This window comes from Tinamus guttatus, unplaced genomic scaffold (assembly GCF_059628265.1).
Source record: "Tinamus guttatus ecotype Peru unplaced genomic scaffold, ASM5962826v1 Tinamus_guttatus_pri_ptg000366l, whole genome shotgun sequence".
Lineage (NCBI taxonomy): Eukaryota > Metazoa > Chordata > Aves > Tinamiformes > Tinamidae > Tinamus > Tinamus guttatus.
The window spans coordinates 1,102,918-1,124,583 of NW_028288900.1; the positions used below are offsets into that span (position 1 = coordinate 1,102,918).

The 21,666-nt window shown below is 46.8% G+C and overlaps 1 protein-coding gene across 1 annotated transcript; it reads right to left on the reverse strand.

Moving 5' to 3' along the window:
- Window positions 1-1,956: 1,956 nt before the first annotated feature.
- On the reverse strand, window positions 1,957-11,750 carry HEY2 (hes related family bHLH transcription factor with YRPW motif 2). The gene is made up of 5 exons (XM_088530312.1): window positions 11,622-11,750; window positions 10,671-10,749; window positions 10,480-10,563; window positions 7,733-7,814; window positions 1,957-2,648 (listed from the first exon to the last, which is right to left on the reverse strand). Exons 1-5 carry the CDS (start codon window positions 11,702-11,704, stop codon window positions 1,957-1,959), a joined length of 1,020 nt encoding a protein of 339 aa, XP_088386438.1. The 5' UTR covers window positions 11,705-11,750.
- Between the last annotated feature and the right edge of the window lie 9,916 nt (window positions 11,751-21,666).

The following is a 21,666-nucleotide window of genomic DNA, read 5'->3' on the forward strand; positions in this document are numbered from 1 at the left end:
TGAGAACTGGCAAACTAGACAACCATAACTGGGTGCAAAAACAACCCTGTCCCATTCTACACACTTAAGGATGGCATCGGGTTAAACTTCTCCCTTTCTAAACACGACCCCTTAGCAAGGCTCCTACTGCAAGCTGACCCTAAAACCCCCAAGGATTTTGAGGACTCACTGGGATGGACAGAAGGGCACTGCTAAACGTACCATCAACGCAGAACCAGTTTCCAAGCCTGAAGAACAGCACCATTTTGCTGGAGGATTTCTTTTGCTGCCCATTTGAAATCATGCTGCATGAGACAGCCTTTCTGAAAGAGCAAAGGGGGCAGAAGAGAGAGTAGCAGCTAGCAGACTTGTTATTAGTGGCAGAAACGGTGACTTTGAATCGATGGGTACTTTGTCAGAAGCAAACAAAAAATGGCAATAAATCATCCATAAAGCTCAGTCAAAAAGGACTTCATTTAATTAGTGATATGTAAAGACTTTTGCATAGAAAAAAAGGTTAACAAGGTAATGCATAAAAGATTGACTAGGTACAGTATTTTTAAAACAAATATTTTAAAGTATATTTTGCATAATGTTTAACATTCTCAATGCTTATTGTTTTCTCCACACAGCAGAGAAATCAAGTGCATAATAATACATGCTGTGTCTTATTTTTATTTATTTATTTATTTTTTACATAAAATCTCTAGTTCTTGACTTGATGTATTAAAATACTTAGGTTATTTTAGGTCATTGTAATAAAAAAAATGGAAGCAAAACGTTTTATGCAGCACTAGTTCTGGGTATTGACAAAATAATTTACTGGCATCCCCTTTAATACATTCATTTTGGTTTGGAATCAAACCCACATACAATGTTGGCATGTTAATAGCCAATTTAAAAATTGTCCCTACCGTAACTTCATTCATACCCAGAGAGATCCTTATCCCAGAAGTTGATAGCAAAGAAGAGGGATCTTGCAGAGAATCGGCAAATGTAAATGTCCAAATGCAGCTACATAAGTTAATTTGAACTCTTACAATATTGAAACTCTTGTATTGGCACAAATCGGTCATAAAAAAAAGTGTGCATACTTCAAATAGGTGGTTAATTCCAGGCGCACGATAAATTAATTGTACAGATACAAGTTAGCACCAAGTGTGAGCCTCAAAAAGGTGCCTCGAGGCTCAGTGGCAGTGCCGGGACATCCATTAATCCCAGCACCGATAACTGTTTTTACCAATACTCTCCTAGATGTCACGAACTGGCAAGGCTGTACAAAGAAAGTAAACTAAGTAAGCAAAAAACTAGGTCTGTCGAGTGGGTCCTTCTTTCTCAGCAATCTTTTGGCCAAGTACAGCTGTCTGCTCGAAGAGCACACTTTTTCCTGGAAACGTATCAAAGTTCGGAAGTTTAATGCAGGACTGCCTCCCTCTCCTACATCATTTCCATACCTGTGCAATGTTACTTGTTTTAGCAGAACACACAAATATATATTTATATATATATATAAAATAGGGTTTTTTTTACTATTATTTATTTAAAATGTCAGGCACTTATGCAGCTCAACCTTCTTGTCTTGCCTCAGGAGAGGCGCAGGCACCAGCCCTCACCTCTCTGCCAAGCGAAGACGCAGAGCTGGGGAATTACTAGTCCTGGTGTCTACGTATCCCCCAGGACACCTCTATGTGCTGGTACGGGCAAGGCGCTGTTGAAGGCCCCGCTGCTCCCTCCAGGTGCCTGAAGCAAAACGAAACGAGACAAACGCATCACCCGTGTCCTCCGCCCATGACGCCGGAGCCGGGACGGCTTCGCTGCCCCTTGGCCGCCCCTGTGGGCATCTGTAAGGCTGTGCGCGCAGGCATGGCCCTCGCTGAGCTGGGAGGCCGCCCAGCGCCACGTGGTCCAGCGGCGGAAAGCGCGCGCTGCAGGACAGGAGGGAGCCAGAAGTGGGTGGGAAAGGGGTAGGGGGAGCCCTTAGAAAGCCCCGACTTCAGTCCCCCAGGGCCGGTAAGGTTTGCTATTGCCTCCATTGCCGGTCTGCGGCGGGCTGGACGTTGCGGCCACGGCGAGCGGTGGGGTGATGGCGGTGGCGGCCGCCACGGCAGCGGCGGCGGCACTGGGGGGCAGCATGGGGAAGGCTCCCGTGAAGGACAGGGGGAAGGTCTGGGCGGCTGCCGTGGCGGCGGCGGCAGCCGCGTGAACGGTCGCCGAGAGGGACAAGAGAGAGGTAGAGAGAGGCGGGACGCAGGGAGCTACGGTGCCAGCAGCGGGCACCCGCAGCGCGGCGTCAGCATGGGCGAAGGTGGCCGTGAGCAGGGCCGAGCCGTGCGGGGGCATCTCGGAGGAGAGTCTGCACGGGGCTGCCTCGGAGGAGTGCAGCGCGCTCTGCTGCAGCAGTGCGGCTGGCAGGTGGTGGAAGGCGGCCGTCCAGTGGTGCGGGTGCAGCGCGTGGTGGTGGTGGTGGTGGTGGTGGGCCATGGAGGAGGTCATGGCGGCGGCCTCCCGCTGTGAGGCGCAGGTACTCAGGTGGGACACCAGCCTCACGCGCAGTGGGTCCGATGTGTCCAGGCCCTCCACCGAGGTCAAGTACCTGGCGACTTCAGTCAAGCACTCCCGGAAACCAATGCTCATGAAGTCCATGGCCAGCGAATGAGCATCAAAATAACCTGCAAGGGGAGCGCAAAAGAGATGCTGAGCAGGGAGCCAACCTCTTGGTCAACACAGGGTGGCACCTGGCTGAGGTGACCTTCGCCTGCCAGCTGCCGCATCTTCTACGTGGGGGTTAAAATTTGCAACGGGAAAAGCTTGCCGTCCGATCTGTAAATGATTTGTGTGACCTTTCCTGTAATGCAATAGGCTACAGTTGCTCTTGCAAACAGCACACAAGTGAAAAGAATTAAGACCATAAGTAGTCATGAGGCTCCAAAAAGCTATACGATGCCTCCCCTGAAATTCCTCAGCAAACCTCTGCAGTGTAGCACGGACCCCATATGTGTGAGAGACATTTATACACACACAATACACATGCACGAGAAACAGGCTGAGGATTAAACGGCTTGCACATACTACGCTGCCTTTCCTTCACTTCGCCTTCACTCATCCCAACACTTAAGTTTTGCTTCTTGACGCCTCAAGTTGGTTGTTAAAAATGCTGCTGGGGTCTCATCTACTTTGTAGAGTCATTAAGACAGTGTGACATACGGTGCTATTTAACTACAAACTGAAAACATCTTGTCATGACTCTGCACACACACAATAAAAAACTTTGCTTGAGAAAACGTTTTATGTAATGCCATTGCTAATTTGGAGATGGAAGACTGACAGTCGTGCAGCCCGTGAGGTATTTCAGCAAAGAGCAAACGGAGCTCCACAGGCGTGGGACAAAAAGCATTTGGGGAAAAAAAAGTATTACTAAATGCACATGAAAAGATACTCGCTTTCCAAAAGCATCAAACCTAGTGTTTAAGCTGTGACTCTTCAACTACAAAAAACTATTCCACTTTAGTTTAAAGGTAGTCCCTTTAGTCATGTCCCATCTATTCTCGTCTGCTTGACTTCAGTAAAAGTATTAAAATATTTAAGTATGTGTGACTGTGATGTTTGTTAACATACATAGATCAAGTAATTTTATTAATAGAGGATTCTGGTAGCAATACTTATATTTAAGCCTTGCACCTTCTAGCATCAAAAATATCTAAATCTTTTTGAAAAATTCCACCAGTTTAGAGGGCTGTTTTCACTGTCTTATCAATTTACCAACTTTTAAGCTAGAAAAGAGCCTCTCTGTTGCTATGCTTACCCGCACTGCAGAATTAACTTGGGCACATCTATAGGTGTTGCCCCAAACCCTGTCTGCCATGTACCGGAATTAACTTTCCACTTAAGAGACATTGCCCGAAATCTCTTGTCTGCCACATAGAACTTCTTGCCAAGTTCTGACGATGCTTTCAATGCAGCCCCCTTTCTTGTTTGACACCATAAAATGAAACCCAAGAAAAACCATCACTCAGTTACCAGACTAATGAGCAGAACTAGTCAAGGATTTTTGTCAAAAAGCACTTGCAACTTTTTTCCTGTCAGATCCACCACAATCGAACAGTGAAATTGTATTGGTTTGAGTGAACTTCTGATAAAAAACAGGCAGGAGATCTGTGGTAAGCTAACAGGATACCTGCTTAGTTGCCTGACAGCTTGGCATGAAGTGAGTCTCAAGTGCTAGAGACTCCTGGACTTCCCGTGACTCCACCTGTCTGACGCAAAGCCAAAATCCCAAGTATCAGGTCCGTTAAGGACGTGGCTCCTAGCTACATCTTAGTGAGTCTGCATCTTGAGAGTGCTCTACTCAAGCTAGGGCTTCCCAGCTTTTCCAATGAGCTGCTTCTTGCACAGAACTGGAAATGTGGGAGAGATCGTTGTCTCCAGTTTTTCCTGAGTTCAAGCTCCTGTCTGGGAGGAGATGTCCCAATTCCTTGACTATTCTTACTCCCTCAGTGTCAGTCTTGAGCAAGGTGGCTGAGACACAATGTGAGAATGGGGTAAGAGCTGGGATTTCCAGGCTTCATTTTGCTACAGTTGGCTAATTTCTCCAGGTTTCTCCCTTCCACAGGAGATTTTAAAATGACTGGGTTTCTTTCCAAAAACCAAGAATATCCCCCGCCAGCCGCACACGCTCATGCGCTGGAGTTTTGCGGAGCCTGGAAATTCTCAAGTGCTGCTTGGCTGCACCTGCAGCTCACCTCCTCGGCAGCCTAGCTAAACCACTCAAAAACTGCCAGCTACCAACAATGCTGCCGAGAATGACCCAGGTGTCAATCACCCGAGTTGACTTCACTGCCAAGACGCAGTAAACCTATACCGAGATCGCGTCGAGAACAACTTGCTGTCGACAAATCACGCTTCCTCTTTGCTCGCTTGCACCATCAGCAAAAAGCATTGGTCCCAAGCCAAAACAGCACCTCCACGTCAGCCGGAGAGCACCGTCCACACCTGCACCGCGGCAGCACGTGCCCCATGGAAGACTTCAGAGACAAGACAGCTGCCTGCTGCCACGGCTCTACGGACAGCTCACAGTAGGACACGGCACCATGCTGTTTTTTTTTTTTTTTTTTTTAATGCCTTTCTGCCTTGGTTTGAGTGTGCTGTAGAGCGGCATATTTCCCCGCCCTGTGTGAGGCATCCTCAGTGTATGCGAGAAGGGGAAGGGAACGGGCTCTCCCTGGCGCTCAGCATGGAGGTGCACAGGGCTACCGGCGCCCATTTTTCCCTTCTAAAACAATAGCTTTTGTCCGTAGTCTAAAATGCTGGGGCTCATTTTTTCTAATCCAAGGAAGCTTCTGGCTCAGAAGACGAGTTATGAAGCGGTAATAGCTATGCCAGCAAGTTAAAGAAACACCAGCCTTAAAAATACCTTGGGAAATTGTTCTAAAAGCTGTTAGCTAGGTTGCAAAGTAAAACATTAAACAAGCAGGAAATGCAGATTTAAACTCTGCCCAATGCTAATTTACAAGCTTTTTTTTTTTTTAAATTCCTTAATCTGTGCAGTGAGATTACTCTTATCTCCAGGTCAGGAGAACATGATAAAGACAGAGTATTTGTGAAAAGCTTGGTGTTGTTACTGATGTGCCACCCACCAGGGACCATGGAGCATCAAACTGCGCTCTGGGTGTCGAGTAAGGCTGTGGTTACCCAGCTGGAGCGGCCATGAGAGCTCCTCGCTCCTTCTCCCTTCCCCAGCAGCACCCTGCGGAAGCGCAGGAACGCCCGGCTCAGCCACGCACCAGAGAGGCGGGAGGGCAGGAACGAGCAGCCAAGGAAGAACGTGCCCGCTTGGGCTGGGGCTGCTTTCTCACAACACGAGGGCTGCCGCGGCCTGGCAGCCACCTCTCAGCCCCGCGGCCCCCACGCTGGCCGGCACGTCCATGGTGCTTGGCCGGCACGTCCATGGTGCTGGCAGCCAGGCTGGCAGCCCGGCCCGTGGGCCACAGGGTGGGAGACAGCCCCGTGTGCGCACCTTTCTAGGCGAGCAGGCCCAGGGAGGAAGGGCGCTCGTAAATCACGGGAGGCCGCTGGCCCTGTTCATCTCCCGGCCCTAGCGAGAGCAGTTTGGTACCAACCTCTGAGGAGAGCTGAAGCCTTAAGAGAAATGACGCAGAACCACGGCATAAAGCAGAGGTAACTGAGCTTCACATCCAAGACAGAAAGAAATAAGAACCTTTTTCTTCAGTATTTGACCTCTGTTCATCCCATGCCCCAAACGAGACAGATCTTGTGGAAACAAACCTGCCACGCAATCGTGCAGTGAAGCCTGCACCGCCACGCACACGTAAGACCATCTGAACTGGAATTGCACAAGCACCGTAAATTCTGGCGTTTCACAACTTGCAAGAACTTAGCTTTACCGACAGTTTATTATCCTTTAAATGAAACTTTTTCCTGTATATATCAATATAAAAATGTAAATTATTTTTTAGATTTAATATTGCATATTTTCCTAGAATTTGAGGTGTATCTGTTAGATGAAAGCTAATAGAATTGCTTTCTCCTCTGATAGTATTAACTATCCTTACATATGAAGTTTCAGTTGACTGCTAGGAAAGGCCTCTTAACATCTAGAATATAGGCAAATCAGCTGTGCATTATTTAAAAAATAAAAAGAAATCAGAACACCAGCTTTCTACATGCTTTCTATACCTTTTGCTGTTTAGTATATGCTAGTTATAAATTGAATTCTATAATTGCTGCAAGCTATAGAGAGGAACAGTAATTCAGTCACGGATTAAAATTTTATTTTATTTATTTTGTTAAGAAATGGAAAAAGAAGGAAAGGGCAGATAAAAAGCAGCGGCAGCCTCCCACGTGGCAAAATGGGGCAGCAGAAAATCGGCTGGTTGCATTGAAGCTCTTTGAAGCATACAGGTAATCAAGGCTAATGGCACAGGACACCAGACTGTGCTTGCAGACGGCTAGCAAGTTTCTCACTCAAAATACGTTCCAAAATCGTGACTATACAAAATACCTTGTGGGTGGCTGAAATCATTTGGCCTCGAGCCTCGGGACTGTCAGCTTGCACAAGCGTGGCACGCAGGATGCCCGGCACGGCTAATCTAATGGGTCAGCTAGTGCAGCCCCTGCGTCACACCAGCACTGACTAACGAGCAGCGACGGGCACACAACTCCAGCATGTAAATACGCGTGCAGATTGCACTGCTATCAGTCTGCTCGTCTGTTTTATCTGATACCTAGAGTTGCACACAGCAAGACTGGGGTCTGTTCTGGCAAACGAGACTGTCTAATCTTTCATTTTAAAGTCTTTCCAGAACAAAGAAAATGAATAAACAATATTGCAAGTTCCCCTCCATCCACTTCCTTTGGTATAGCTGCCGTATACTGAGTTTTAGCATTGGTTTTGTGCTCCACAATTGTTGCCACAAACCTCCTGTTTATGTTTGGTGTTTGTGTATTTGTTTTGTCTCCCTGCGCAGATTTCAGTGCTCTTTGGAAACCCCAAACAAATCTCTGACTGGGCTGCCTGTGAATGAAGCCTTTACTCCCACAGTGTTATGAAAGCAAACACAAGCCCAGGGTCAAGTGCTTCTTTTGTCCCAGTAGTTCTTTCCCACGAGTTCAATCCTGCCATTAGCATTGATTTCCACTCCTTTAATCTGGAAACGCCTATCACAGCTCGTCAAAGCACTTTTTTTTTGCAGAGATTTCCCCAAATATGAGAAAAAAAAAAGCATCATCTCCTTACCTTTACCTCCAGTTGCCTGAAGCATCTTCAGATGATCCACTGTCATTTGCAATATTTCCGCTTTTTCTAATTTGGCAGATCCCTTTGAGATAAGAGACTTGTATAAATAAAGGCTTACAAGTGGTAGAAACTTTAACTTGATTTACTTGCCGCTGAGATCAACCTTATGGTTTCAATTTCCCCGTATCGCTAGGACCTTCTCAGCTTAATTCCTTTGTGAGCATCTGCATCCCAGGCTTTGCCTAAGGCCCGATGCTCTCCGTGCCTGGTGACAGACGCACCAGCACGACAATCTTGCTCTATTAAGGCTATAGCTCAGAGCGACGCTGGCCTTGAAGTCTGCATAGATGCAAAGCCTTCACGAGCTGAAATAAACACGCAGCTTTCAGCAATCTCCCCTAAACCCACAGGCAACCAAACGAAAGCGCAACCACGGCACGGCCAGCCTGCAGGGATACTGATAACGACCCTTCTGCAACTTTGCTTGCTGCTTTTACCGGTAGGTGTCCCTGTGGACACATACCAAAAAGTATTCCCGTTTCTTAATAGCCCATTAATTTTTGACATGTCCTTTGGCGCCTGGATATTGTATTCGTGTTCCCTATTGAAAAAAAAACAATCACACAGTCCACAGTTTCTCAAATTCTTGAGAGACCTCGTTTGCAGGGGTCTGAAGCTAAGCACTGTGAAAAGGAAAAGCTTAGCGTTGCCGTCAGCTAGACTCTTCCGCAACTACGGCTTGCTCAGCGTGCCCTAGGTGCGCAAAAAGTATTAAACGCGAGTCTGAAAGCAGCATTAATCTGTAAACAAAATGATTCTGTGTGGCGGCATTTCCTTGAGTATATGCTCAAATGGCATATATTTGTCATGCCCAAATGACCGAATTGAACTCCGAAATACTACTCCAGTGGAAGAGATAATCCATTGGCACCGGTTACAACAGGCTCCTTGGGGCCGTGCAGACTTGGGCCCCCGGGGGATCGCATCCTGCTCCAAGCGTCGCCTGCACAGCCTCCACAGCGCCGGCAGCTCGGGAAGCTCAGCTTGGCAAACAAGCCGGGAGCTACACCGTCCTCCGCAGCTCCACGATACACTCCTTAACTCCCCAGGAAGGAACCGTGGAGAGCAGAGCGGAGATTTGTGGAAAGGAAGCCGACCTGAAACCAGACCTCCCACTAGGAAACTTCAGGGAGCCAAATGTCACTTTGTCCCTCATGTATTACAGGAAAACCGGTGGGGTTTCTTGAACAAGCTACATCGCAAGCTCACTTTCATAGCAATATATGGTTTTTAAAATTCAGTTATTGCTTTCAGCATCTCCTTGTACGAATTTTGGTGCACTCATGAATTTCCGGGTAGAATTTTGTGCTTTACGTGCAATTACATCCTGCGCTTTCCTCAGCCTCAGTCTTTTCCATAGACACAGTACAAGGCGTCTCAGTGAGAGTGACTAATAGCTAAAAACTGCATGTTGCTGGGTAATTTCCAAGGACTTTGTAGGACTTGTTTTATAATGTTTGTGGTTTTCAAGAAGTAAACAATAAAATGGGACAAACAACTGTTGTCTCTTGTCCCTATTTCATCTAGCTGAAAATACCTCTGTCATTCTGCTTTGCCTGAACCTGTGGAATGGCAAAGTTAAGGCTATTAGTTATTAAAAGCGTATTGCAGGCGACAAAAGTGATGCTTTGACCATGCTTAAAATTTTTTTTTAAAGAGGTTTAAAATTTCTATGCTTAAAATTTATTTTTGTCCAGCTTCTGTTCAAGTCAGCGATGTAACAGGCCCAATAATATGGTGCTAACCGTGTTTGGATACCACAGAAATTCAGCACCTTACCGTCTGGGTTCTAAACTTTACTTTTTCTGTTTTTCTGTTTTTTTTTTTTTTTTTTTTTTTTAATTACAAGGAGATTGACTTCTTAATATTCAGGTTTCTTTTACTGAAACTTACCGACAACCTTCAAATATATTCAGTAAAACAGGAACAATGTTTAATAATGAAGCAAAACCCAAGGAATAAAAATAAATATGTGAAAAAATAACTAAATCACTTAAATTCAATGGCATAAGCACAATAGACTTTTTACAGCACAGTTGCTAAGTCTTTGGTCAGCGATTTCATGACTACGGAGCTGAACCAAAGTTCACTAAGTCAGCTGTATCCTTCCAGCTTTCCCATTGAACACTTCCTCACTGAAAGTCTTTGAAAGTACCGCTCACTACCCCAGCTCACGGTGTAAGGTCTATTCCCACTCTTAACACACTCTTTCTAAAATGTCAATTAAAAGCTTGAATAATCTAGATAGCCTAGTCTCTTCTTTAGCACTTTGGACTGCTGAGCACAAATGAAAAAATAAAGGTTCCTTAAAGAAGGGACGATGAAGGTTGTATTTAGACACAAGGATAATTGACATACAGGTTTGCTGTTGTTACTCTTTTTTTTAATATGGAGTAAAGCACATTTTTAATCAAAACCACTACTGGAATTCATCGAAAGAACAGAGACAACATGAGCACTGTTACCCTTAAGGGAAAAAACAAGCCAAAGAATGGAAATGTTTTTCAGCTTTATGATGAATTATGTTTCTAATAGTTTTGCCACAACAAAGCATTTTATTGAAATGCCTGCTTTGTGCCAGATCAGGACACATACAATATTATTTTAATGAGCTATACAAGAGAACTAACATTGCCAGATGAGATAGAGCATTAAAAAAAAAAAAAGAGAGGAAAAAAAAGGCTTACTTGTTTTTCAAAAGCAGTTGGCACAAGCCGCCTCAGCTCAGATAAACTGTTATTTATACGATCACGGCGCCTTTTCTCTATAATCTAGTCCCAAAAAAACAAAACATATTAAGTTTATAGAAAGCGCTGAAGGCCAAAATCACAGCACACATGCAAACTGTCACACGGGAAAAGAGTTGACGAGAACGTACCCCTCTCCTCTTCTTCCTGGCCATAATCTGAGACGTTGTCGTTGGGGAATTGGAGCGGAGCACAGAGCTGTTGCTTTGCCTGTGAAGCAAGGAGAGCGCGTCAGGCGCTGCGCGGCTGCTCGCGGCCCTGCGGAGGTGCCTCGCTCCGGTCACGGCAGCTCCGCGACCGCGGGCGACGCGCTCGGCCTCACGCGGCGCTTGCCACAGCGAGGGACGTGGAATCGCTTCGGGTTGCCCCCACGCGCGCTGGCGGCTGCTCCGCTCAACACCGAGCACGCTGCTGAGGGCGCTTCGCTCAGCTGATATGGCTTTCACCACATAAATACATATCTATATATATATACAACTAGGGAACGTCTAGGAGAAGCAGTCTGAAGAATGGAGTCTCCCAAAATGTGAAGTATTTATGCATGGTAACAGCAATGGTAATTGTATGTACACATACCACATAGTATATGGTATTATGCATACACATACAATGACACAGCCTCTGCCTGGCCTGCAAGGTTTTAACATCCCTGCCCATCATTGCAGTGGCCAATTCATGCTCATACAAATATAACGCCAGTTACCCGGAGTAAATCAGCTCCATAGCTCCGTATCAGGAAAACTATTTCACGTGCACGTGTGGACCCGCTTTATCCGTGGGTACGGGATCGCTTTCACTCCCGAGGAGCGCGGGAGCCGGCGGCACCCCGGGGTCCCCCCGCCGGCTCCCAAAGGCACCGGCTCGCCCCGAGCCGCCCCGCAGCAGCCCCCGCTGCCCCCCGCGCACAGGGGGAGGCCGCCGCGGGCTCCCCTGCCCCACGGGGCGCGTCGCAGCCTCCGCGAGGGGTGGCCTGGGGGGCCGGGACGCCAGTTCAGCGGGGCGGCCGGTCGGGGCCGCACACGGAGGGACAGAAACCCGGGGGAACCGAGGCTTGGAGGGGGGACACACGGACACCCACTCACCCCGAATAGTTATTCTCGCTGCCAACGTCTATGGTCTCGTCCATGTCGCTGTCTGAGGTAGTTTCCTCGCAAGGTCGCTTCATGGCGGCCGCAGTCGGCGGGCGCAGGGGAGGCGCAGCGAGATAAGTAAATCCGGGGGGGTGAAGGGAGTGAGGGCGGGGGGCTGCGGCAAGGCACGGCTCGGCTCGGCTCGGCTCGGCTCGGCACGGCTCCTCGCGGCGAGCGCAGCCGCCCCGGCGCTCTGCGGCGCGTTCCCACGCCGCGGCTCAGCCTCAAGCGCCACGTCCCGCCCCCGCCACGCACCGCCCCGTCGGGGCGGGACCCCCCGGCACGGGCACCGCGGCGGCCCCGGGACGCGTGTCCTGGGATCGGGGGCGGCCAAGGCGGGGAGCGGGGAGCGGGGCAGGGGAGGGGGAGGTGGCGGAAAAAAAAAAAAAAAAGAGGAAAAAAAAAAAAAACACAATCTTACTGGAGGTGGCGGGTCGGGGCGGCAGCGGGGGGAGGCTGCCCCGGTCTCCATCGCGGGGTTTGGGGCCGCTTTGCTGCTCGCAGGGCTGGGTCGGCCCCATTTCTTCCTGTCCGCCCCCCGGGAAGAGGGGGCCTGGGGGGCCCTTCGACCGCGCGCGCGGGGCTCCCGGCGGCTCCCGGACACCTGGAGGCGGTAGAGGAGCAGTGTGGAAACGCCGCCGGTTGGGAACGATTGCAGGAAGCTCGGAGGCTCAGTTACTGGCGGACCCATAACAGGCGGGTTTCGTTTTACTTTTGTTTTGGGACTTTTTTTTTTTTCCCTAGTTTGTTTGTTTGCTTTGCGCTCACTATTCCGGATTCCTGACCAAATGCGCTCGGGGCATCTTCTCCTCCGAAACCTGATCGGTGCCGTCGAACTCCGGTGTCTTCCCCCTCTCCCCACGACCCTTTGCTACCTCTCCAAGATACTTCTCAGAGATAGCGGGGGCCGCGGGCAGGGGCCGCGGGATGCGCCGCGGCGGCGACACTTCCCCCAGGAGCGAGGATCCCGCCCGGGGGCCCCGCGCGGCCCCGCGCCCCTCCCCGCGGCCTCGGGGCTGGCCCCGCGGCGGCTCCCGCCGGGCTCGTTGCTCCTCCGCGAGCCGCTGCTGCCCACGCGCGGGGGAGCGCGTGCCCGGGCGCCGCCGCTTTAGCCGCCGAGGTTGCCCGTGAGTCATTTTCCCACCCGGCTAAAGCCCGCGGAACGTGCAGGTGGTTCTGCCTGTTTGGGGGCGTGCGTGCGAGCGGGGACGATGTTGAAAGAGAAACCCGCGCCAGCTTGCCTGTTTTTTTTTTTTTTTTCTTTCTTTCCCACTAATACTCTCCATATATGCGATTTTATTTGGTGGCATGTTGAGTGTTAGCTCTTTCATGTGGATGCCGCCGCTGTGTAAGGGAACAGCAGGGATTTCAAGCCTCCTTGTGCTGCCAGGACATCCCCGTGGTGCCCGCGGATGCCAAGATGCGTCGGGAGCCCGTGCGAGAGGCGAGGGCACCTTGCCCATGCGGATTGCTTGAAGGTATCAGCCAAAATAAAATAAAGTAAAGAAAATAAAAGGGGAAAAAGAAGGCTGACAAAAATGTACTAGGGCATTTCGGGAGAAACGGAATACTAGGGAGGGAAGCACGCGGTGTCCAAGTTCAGTTTGAAGCAGCACTTCAGAAATATGGGAGCAGACTTAATTTTAATTTTTATTTTTCTCTACTTGTTTTGCGTATATCTGTTTGCTGTTTGGGTGAAATTTCCTAATTGAAAATAAATAAAGAAATAAATGCAAAAGGTCCTCTGGCTGCATGTCTGTAGCAGCATGGGGGGAGCCATCGGGCGGCCTGGGAAATGCCCAGCCGTGGAACCCGCGTTTCAAGGGGCGAAATTTGGTAGGTCTGCATTTAAATTCGGAGTACATTTGCGGTCAGCGCCCCTCGTCTGGGCTGCAGCTGAGCAAGAGGTGCCTGGAAACCCTTCCAAAACGGGGCTGTGGGAGGAAGGAGGTCCTTCCGAGTCCTCGCTAAAATATTTTGGTCGCACTGGGATACTCATGCGTTTCTGATCTGCCTCGGGGAAATCTTTAGCGTCACGTATCAGTGTCACTGGACTGGTAATTTCTGCTCCCTTTGGACACCCTTCTTGCAGCCTTTCACTATATGTATATATATGTATATATGTATGTATAAATGTGTGTATATATTATATATCCTTTTGTTTTTCCTAAGGTACAACTCTCCTGTGCTTTGCTTGTTCCTACGGAAACCTGAGCCAGCCTATGTTTACCTTGCCCAGGTAGGGCTCGTGCCAGTGTTGTTTGCTGTGGGTCCGACTATGAAACCCTCCTGGCACCTGGCTCAAGTCCCTCCCCTGGGAAGCTGCAGGTCGGAGTGCTGTGTCAATGGCCTCAGTGTTAGCGAGCGCAGCCTGTGCCTGAAACGCAAGACAAGAGGGGAGGAAATAAACAGGGTGTCGCTCAGATCTTACTTTTTCATTGCCGTGGTTTTATGGCACCTACCCGCTCCGCGAGGAAGGCAGGGGCGGGCGCCCGGCCAGGTGAGGCAGCTGCCTGCGGCGGGGGAGCTCCGTGCCGCCCCGCGGGGCACCGCGCACTGGGCCGGGCCTCACGTGTGCGAGTGCCGCGGCCGTCCCGGCCCCCAGCCTCGCGGGGCTCCCCGGGGCCGGAACGTGGCACCCGCGCTCCGTGTCGCCGGCGGCTCCGGGGACGTCCGCCGCGGAGCGGTTAGCTGCTCTGCTGGGAGCAACTGCGCGCTTACACACCCTGGAAACGGCGAGAAGTGCTTGCTTTATTGATTTATTTATTTATTCCCCTGATCTGGAGGTAAAAATAAGCGAATAAAAAAATGATACAAATGCACTGACTGGCGGTTACTCGTTGTGCCCCGTCGGGGCTGTCCTGGATGACACGGGATAGCAACACAGCCCAAGGGGAAGGCACCCTTGCTGCAGCCCCGTAAAAGGTGCCAAAAGCGGCATTTCCTACCCCAAAACTGATGGGCTGGACTCTGCCGCTTGCTTGGTGCGTGTGTGAGAGCAGACTGCGGTACTGCCTGCCAGGAGCAGGGCCCAAGTGTGCGAGAGGGCAGGCACACTTTCTTCTTTCCTTTTCCTTCTTTTCCTTTTTCTCTTTTTTCCCTCCTTTCCCCCCCCCCCTTTTTTTTTCTTTTACTTTCTTTTTCTTTTTTCTTTTTTTCTTTTTTTAACTTTTTTTTACTTTTTTGTTACTTTTGTCTTTCCTTCCCTCTTTGAAAGCTGTGGTGCAAATAGCAGCTCCCCGCAGCCGCCGGGCCGGGACGTGCGGAGGAGGCGGCGGGTCATGCAGGGCTGAATTCTGCTCCTTGGCGGGTGCCGGCAACGCCTGGAGCCTCTGTGAAGCCCCTGGCCCCCCGTCTGCAATTGCACCATGAGGCTTTTTTTTTTTTTTTTTCCAATCTGCTTGCGAAATGCGGAAATTACTCACCAGATCTATAGAGCCTTGCCTCCCATAGAGAAGCAAAGCTCTTTGCACCCCCTCGCCTCTTCCCTCCCTCCTGGAAAATAAATATGACATTGACTTTGGTCGGAGCTTTGCCAACGATTTCAGGATATGCCCTTTTATGTAGCAGCAAGCTGTTGAAGATTAAGTAGTTAGGAGATTTTTAATGAACTTTTCAAAATGAGCATGGCCTCCTCAAAGTGCAGCAGCCTTTACCAAACAACTCTCTCCAAGGGGGTTCAAGATTGTTCTGAGCTTCTTTATTTGACGAAGAAGGCACTGAAACTTGCAGGCTCAGAGCTGCGTTTTGTGCTTTGTACCATCTCTCCTTTAAATCAAACTTCACATCTCGTTTCCTTCTCTCAGTGAACAGTCTCTCAGGGAAAAGTGCTGTCTTACCTTTAGGTTGCTTTTAACTCGAATCTTTAAGAACAGTAAGGAAAGATCATTAGTATTTAAAGACTATGGTCGGTGAAACTGCGTTTTCTTCTCAACGATCTCACTAACTGCTGGAAAAAAAAGACTGAAAATAAGAGAGCAAGAGGAGGAAAAAATAATCTTCCTAGTTTTGAGTCTGATAGGATTATAAGTGAAAGATTAAATCGATTTCTAGCTAAGTTCATGCCAAGGAAATAAGCACAGAGTGGCAAAAGAGTAAAGAACAGAGGAAAGCAAACACTAAGACTCTGAAGGAAATGATGCTCAAAAAAGCTGAAGAGACTTCAAAAGGTGTGGCTTTGCCCCAGCAGTGACCACACGCACAGGTGGAAGTGGATGTGCAGCATTCCAGGGATTCTTGAGCATCGTAGAGGAATATCTGAGTATAGCTGGGCTGCACACTCTTACCAACAGGTGAGAGCAAGGGCTGGCAGATAGGCTGCCACTGCACTGCTGCAGCAATAACTGCACCGCTACTGACACAGCTGCGCTGCCCCGAGGTGGGTGCAGTCACCCCTGCAGGTCATTTCAGCTTCCTTCCTTCAGTCTCCAGAAGTAGGAAAGCTACCTGCTTTAAGAAACTGCAAACTCATGATGAGTAAGAAGAAATAGCAACCAAGAGAAATGCAGTAGGTATTTATAGATCTTTCTCAGTGACACCTTTAAAGGGCTCTCGGCCCCTGCAAATCCACTGAACCCCTGTTCTGCTTTTCCACTGCTGGAGCAGACGATGGTGCTTTTAGACTAATCACGGAAAGCTTCACATTCCCTTGCAGTATGTCACCCAATTTTGCTGCTTTTGGTGCCTACAAAGACCCATGAACGCACCCTCCTGGGGGCCTCTGTCCTTACGTGCTGCATGTTTGTGCAGTCCTCCCATTAAATGCATGAAAGGCTCCCCTTCACCAGCTGTCACTACTCTGCAGATGACGGTGGAAAGACCAGAATAGCCCTAACAGCCCTCGGAAGCATCCAGGGCTGTGCAGCCTGGTGACAGTGGGGAGGGTTGAGCAGCACCCACAAGATGGAAGACAGGCTGCAGGCAAGGATGAACCACACGCATGAGTCTTACCCTTAACTTTTCTCACCTTTGATGGCTTCCTGTGGGACTTCAGGCTTGCTGGATAATGAATTCAGTTAACAAAAGGTGTAAATTAAACATGGCTGTGAACCGTATTGAATGCCAATTTGTGTGCTCTTATTTACGGAAGAAGTGGGCTCAATTTGATTTAAATTATTTCACTTTCAAAATAAAATAACACTAAATTGAATAAAAGCAGCTTTAATTTTGAATGGATGTCCACATACAATTGTTTGTGGTTTATCTAATCTACTTACTTAAAAAAAAAGAACTCTTAATTTTCCTGGGTATTTCCATCTAGCCTAGCTTTCTTTGTCTCCCTGTTTTAGTGCCCTATCAGTAAGACAGGAGTAGTAATTGCCTGCTAACATTTTAAGTCATTGTGTTGAAGGGACTTGAAAATTGCAGCAATTTGACTAATATTCAGTGTATATGTTATGCAAAAAAACTGATCCTGATTTCCTACACACGTGCAGAATTGTTAGTTTGCTAGTATTTTGCAAGCCCTGTACAGAGCTGTACACCATCACACTAAACTTAGGGCCTCTGTGTGCATTTTAAACTTTCATTGAACATCTCCTTGGCTTTGGTTCTGTGTTTTCTTCAGAGACAACGGGGCAAGATTTAAGAACACTCTAACTTTAGTCATCTAAATGAACAGCTTCAATGATGTTAATGAGAACTACGGCACTTTTTCTTTATTAATGGAAATCAGGTCACTTAACTACTAAGCACAGAACCTAGTCTCACAGTTTTCTGCACATCATCGACTATGAACTTTAATCTATTTTAGAGGTAGTTTTGCTAAAATAGATAAAGCTATATCAAGGATACAATTTTTCAAATAAAGAAGAGAGAGTACTTAGTTGCAGAAATGAGCACAACTAGTTTAAATGAATTTTCAAAGTGGCATAACATGGTTCGACTAACGTATGCGGTCAATAACTATGAAAAGGCTAGATAAACATATCAGATGTTGAAATTGGAGAGATTATAGGATTTTTTTTTAATCAAAATTTGATGAGTTCTGGACTAAACAATTTCTTTTCTCTTTCTTTTTCGTTTTCCCTACTGTCTGCTTTCTGCAGCATTTTTATTTATTACTTAAATGTTTTCACTCCAAATGGGACTTTTGTGTTTTTCAGTTGCCAAAAACTGGAGAATTGTCATTATTTGTTCTTTATTACTATTATTATTTTTATATTTTCCAGAGGGTTAGGAAGGAAATAATTTTCAGTGAGTGCTAAGGAAACAACAGTGATTTTAGCTGAACCCTTATTTGTACAAGAAAAGTAAATTATCTTTAGGCTTAAAACCTAGATGTAAATAAAAAATTACATCACCTACTGCTCTAAAAATAATTCTCTAAATATGGGCTAATAGACTATAGCTATATGAGGAATAAGCAACTCTAGATAGTCCAGCTAGATATGTTGTATTTTATTTCACTTCCTCAGTAACAGCAGTCATTGTTGGCACCCGGAAGTGACAGTAAAAATATAGATCCCTGTAAAACTAGGAAAATACAAGCACACACTACACATCTGTTTGTCTGTGGAAGTTGTTGCAATCTGTAGAAAAAGAAAAGTATCAATGAAAACATCTTCCACATCTATGCTATAGAACATTTAAGACCAAAATGAATACTCAGTGGAAATAAACAGGCATAGGTTAAGTAAAGAGCCACATAAGAATCTCACTTAAGTTCTCAAGATGAAAAGGTAACCTGTTTTTCCCCAAAATGAAAGTCTGCAATACTGCCATGAGCACAAAGGAGGGGTGAACATATATTTATACTCCCTAAGTTCTCTTTTGTCAATCACAGTCATTTTCCTAGGGAGAGGAGTTACCTTCTTTGTCTTTCTTGTGTTCAGGTCGCTCTTGTATCTTGCAACTTGCCTGCACTTAAATATTTCTGTGATTTTTTAGTTAATACCATATTTGATCCCACTGAGCTCAATCAGGAAGCCTCTCTGAAGAACTGTGCCTAATTCCAGTTTTCTTCTCACTTGCTAAATAAAAGGATACTGTCAAGGAATTTTTGATTTATGGATATAAACGTATTTTTATAGCCTTCAAGATATATTATTTCTTTACTACTATTTTAGTTTAAAATCTGATTAATTTTGTTCTGTATATCCTTTGTTTGTACGAGGTTGAAAATAAATATAGTGCTTATACAATACAGAATAAAGAGACGACTTTCTCATTGGGAGGAGAGCTCTGTATCACTGAAGCTCTGATTATTCGGTCAGGCCAACTATTGGTGACTTCAAAACGATGTTCACCATTCTTTGTGGTGCAAGATGGCAAAGCGTGGACAGACGGAAGCCTTTCCAGAATATTAAATGTTTTCTCTTGCTTGATAAGATGTTTTATTGTCTGTTTCTCCTTTCCTTTCCTTTCCTTTCCTTTCCTTTCCTTTCCTTTCCTTTCCTTTCCTTTCCTTTCCTTTCCTTTCCTTTCCTTTCCTTTCCTTTCCTTTCCTTTCCTTTCCTTTCCTTTCCTTTCCTTTCCTTTCCTTTCCTTTCCTTTCCTTTCCTTTCCTTTCCTTTCCTTTCCTTTCCTTTCCTTTCCTTTCCTTTCCTTTCCTTTCCTTTCCTTTCCTTTCCTTTTCCATGGATTATGTTAAATAAAGAACAGTTCCTCTCACCTTCAAGTCTCTCTTCCCATCAGCCTTGGAGCTCCTGAAGGCTGCGAGCCCCACGCGGAGGCACTTGAGAGTGCTTGACTTTCCTCCGAGGTGACATTTCAGGGCAGCGGCACTCAGGCACAATTGTTCATCCACCTCTGTGGGTGACTCGAGTTTACACAATCAGCGGGGACTTTTCGTCCCCGCCTGGGGAATTCCAGGCATTGGCTGCAGCACGGTTGGGTCTGTCAGGGAGGAGGTGCGAGGGATGAGCTCCAGAAAGCTCCTTTCCTGCCGTCCTGCCTGGACTGTGGGTGGGGAGGGTGATGTGTGGGGAAGGTGGGTGGTCCAGATTTTTAAATAGGAGGCAGCATCAGAGGTAAAAGGGGGAGGCAAATATTCCTGCTCCGAGAGAGCGCCTGTTAGTGATGAGAACCAAAGAAAGTCTTCCTTCAGGTACTGATTAATGAGAGGGGAGTAGTAATGGGGCAGCCAGAGCAAACGCCATGCCAGAGACTGCTGCTAAAGACCTACCTGTCTGGAAGAAGTTATTACCTATGCAATGACCACCAGGCCCTTGGATGCTGTGCTTCCAAAGCTGGGTACCCGGTAGGGCTCAGTTGCTCAGACAGTTTCACACTGTCTGCTGTGATTTTGAAAAGGCCAAAATGCTTAGCTACATGCGTCCACGGGCTCCCTTGAGAAGTTCCTTTGAAGCCCATCACTGCTATGATTTAGCTGGTCAATATTTCATTTGTTGCATACAACAAAATAGCATAAATCATATCTGTTTGGATTTTCAGTACCAGTCTTCCAAACTGTCATTCTCCAGGAATCTTAACTATCTGCTCATTAAACTGATCTTAGATAAAACCACAACTATAAAAAGAGCAAAACAACTAACAGACCAGATGCAAAAAGAAAACTCCAGCAATGTATTATGCTCCAAGCAGAGGTGCCCGAGGGAATTGGTGTCCGGGCCATTTATTTCTTCTATATTCATCTTAAGATGGAAGTAGCAGACTACTGTGAGATGATAAAGAGGGCATACTAGTGTATTTAAAATTCAGAAGACCTGCCAACAGCATTGAGGGCAGGGCTGTAACAGAAAGGAAACTAGAAAGCTCAGAAAGCAGATTAAATACAAGGAAAATAAACAAACCAGTTCACCTGGTAAAAGATATTCATAATGTGAAACAGGAGAAGTGAGGAGCCATACTAGCACACAGAAGTCAGCTTAACAATTGCTAGCAATGCAAATGCAGCATTTGGCCCTACACAAAGGCTCTTCATTTTTCTCCACACACATAAGACCTATCCTTTCCACATGTACCCACTGTTCAGAATTCCAGGGTCTTGAATACCAAAGTACACCCAAAGAAATTGGTACAAGCCGGTAATGTTGCCGCACGGCAAGGCCAATTTATAAATATATACACATATTGAAATATTTAACTCCTTCCTTCCACCAAAACCTTAACTTCAGTGTCTTCCTTTAGAGAGGACTGTTGTGCTGACAGAGGCAAGCAGTCATGATGCAGATTAAACAGCTAACGGAAGTTTAAGAGTAAAGTGAATATGACATAGAGATACAGAGAGCAGAACAAAGATGCAGAAACAGAGGTAAAATATTTCAGATAATATCTCTTTACAAGCCACGTTCCTTTAATCTAGGCAGCCTTTCAGAGTGAGGGAGAAACAGGTTTCTGCTAGACTTGCAAGTCCAGCAGCATGTGTCCCCACTAGCTACTCTCCCTTCTGTCCCAAGGACTGTTACATGAGAAATTTTTCTTCTGAAAGTCATAATCTTTCAATGCAAAATGAGAAATACATGAGGAAAAAAATGCTGGGAGCAAAGCTTCATTGATACAAACAGTAGCAGCATGTCCATACACTTGGTGTTACTTGCTCTTTGACTTCCTCTTCATTCTGGCTGTCGAGATCATCTTCTTTCCTTCCAGCACTCCTCTCTTTTTTCACATGTGTGCCTGTGTGAAGCTCTCTTGATCCAGGCTATTAACTGGGGGGATATTCTAAGCCCATCAAAAATAATGGAAGAACAAGTTGAGTTAATTTTCAGGGTAGTCATTATTTCAGTTTTGGGTTGGCTGGATTCCTGATGTTTAGCTGGGGTTTCATGGTTACTGGCAAATGACTACGAAGTATTTCACAGTTATCTGAGCGAGAGAAGAAAGTATCCAAACAGAACACATTCCATTACTTAAATAGCTTTTAGAAATATATATTAGTATTTGTGCATATAAGTTTACATCACACACAAAATCATAATGGAAGAGAAAACACACCATTGGCATTCTTTTTCCTACATCATTAAGGATCATGTTCAATAAAGACATGTTGAAGTAGCTCTTATAAAAGATATTGTGATCCTGAGAGCATAAGGGC

Excerpts from the sequence above, each read along its gene's own strand:
- HEY2 (XM_088530312.1), bottom strand. The coding sequence starts at position 11,704 with ATGAAGCGACCTTGCGAGGAAACTACCTCAGACAGCGACATGGACGAG. Across the intron at positions 10,750-11,621 it reads AGCGAGAATAACTATTCGGG|GCAAAGCAACAGCTCTGTGC; the intron begins GTGAGTGGGTGT and ends CTTGCTTCACAG. Across the intron at positions 10,564-10,670 it reads CCAGGAAGAAGAGGAGAGGG|ATTATAGAGAAAAGGCGCCG; the intron begins GTACGTTCTCGT and ends TTTTGGGACTAG.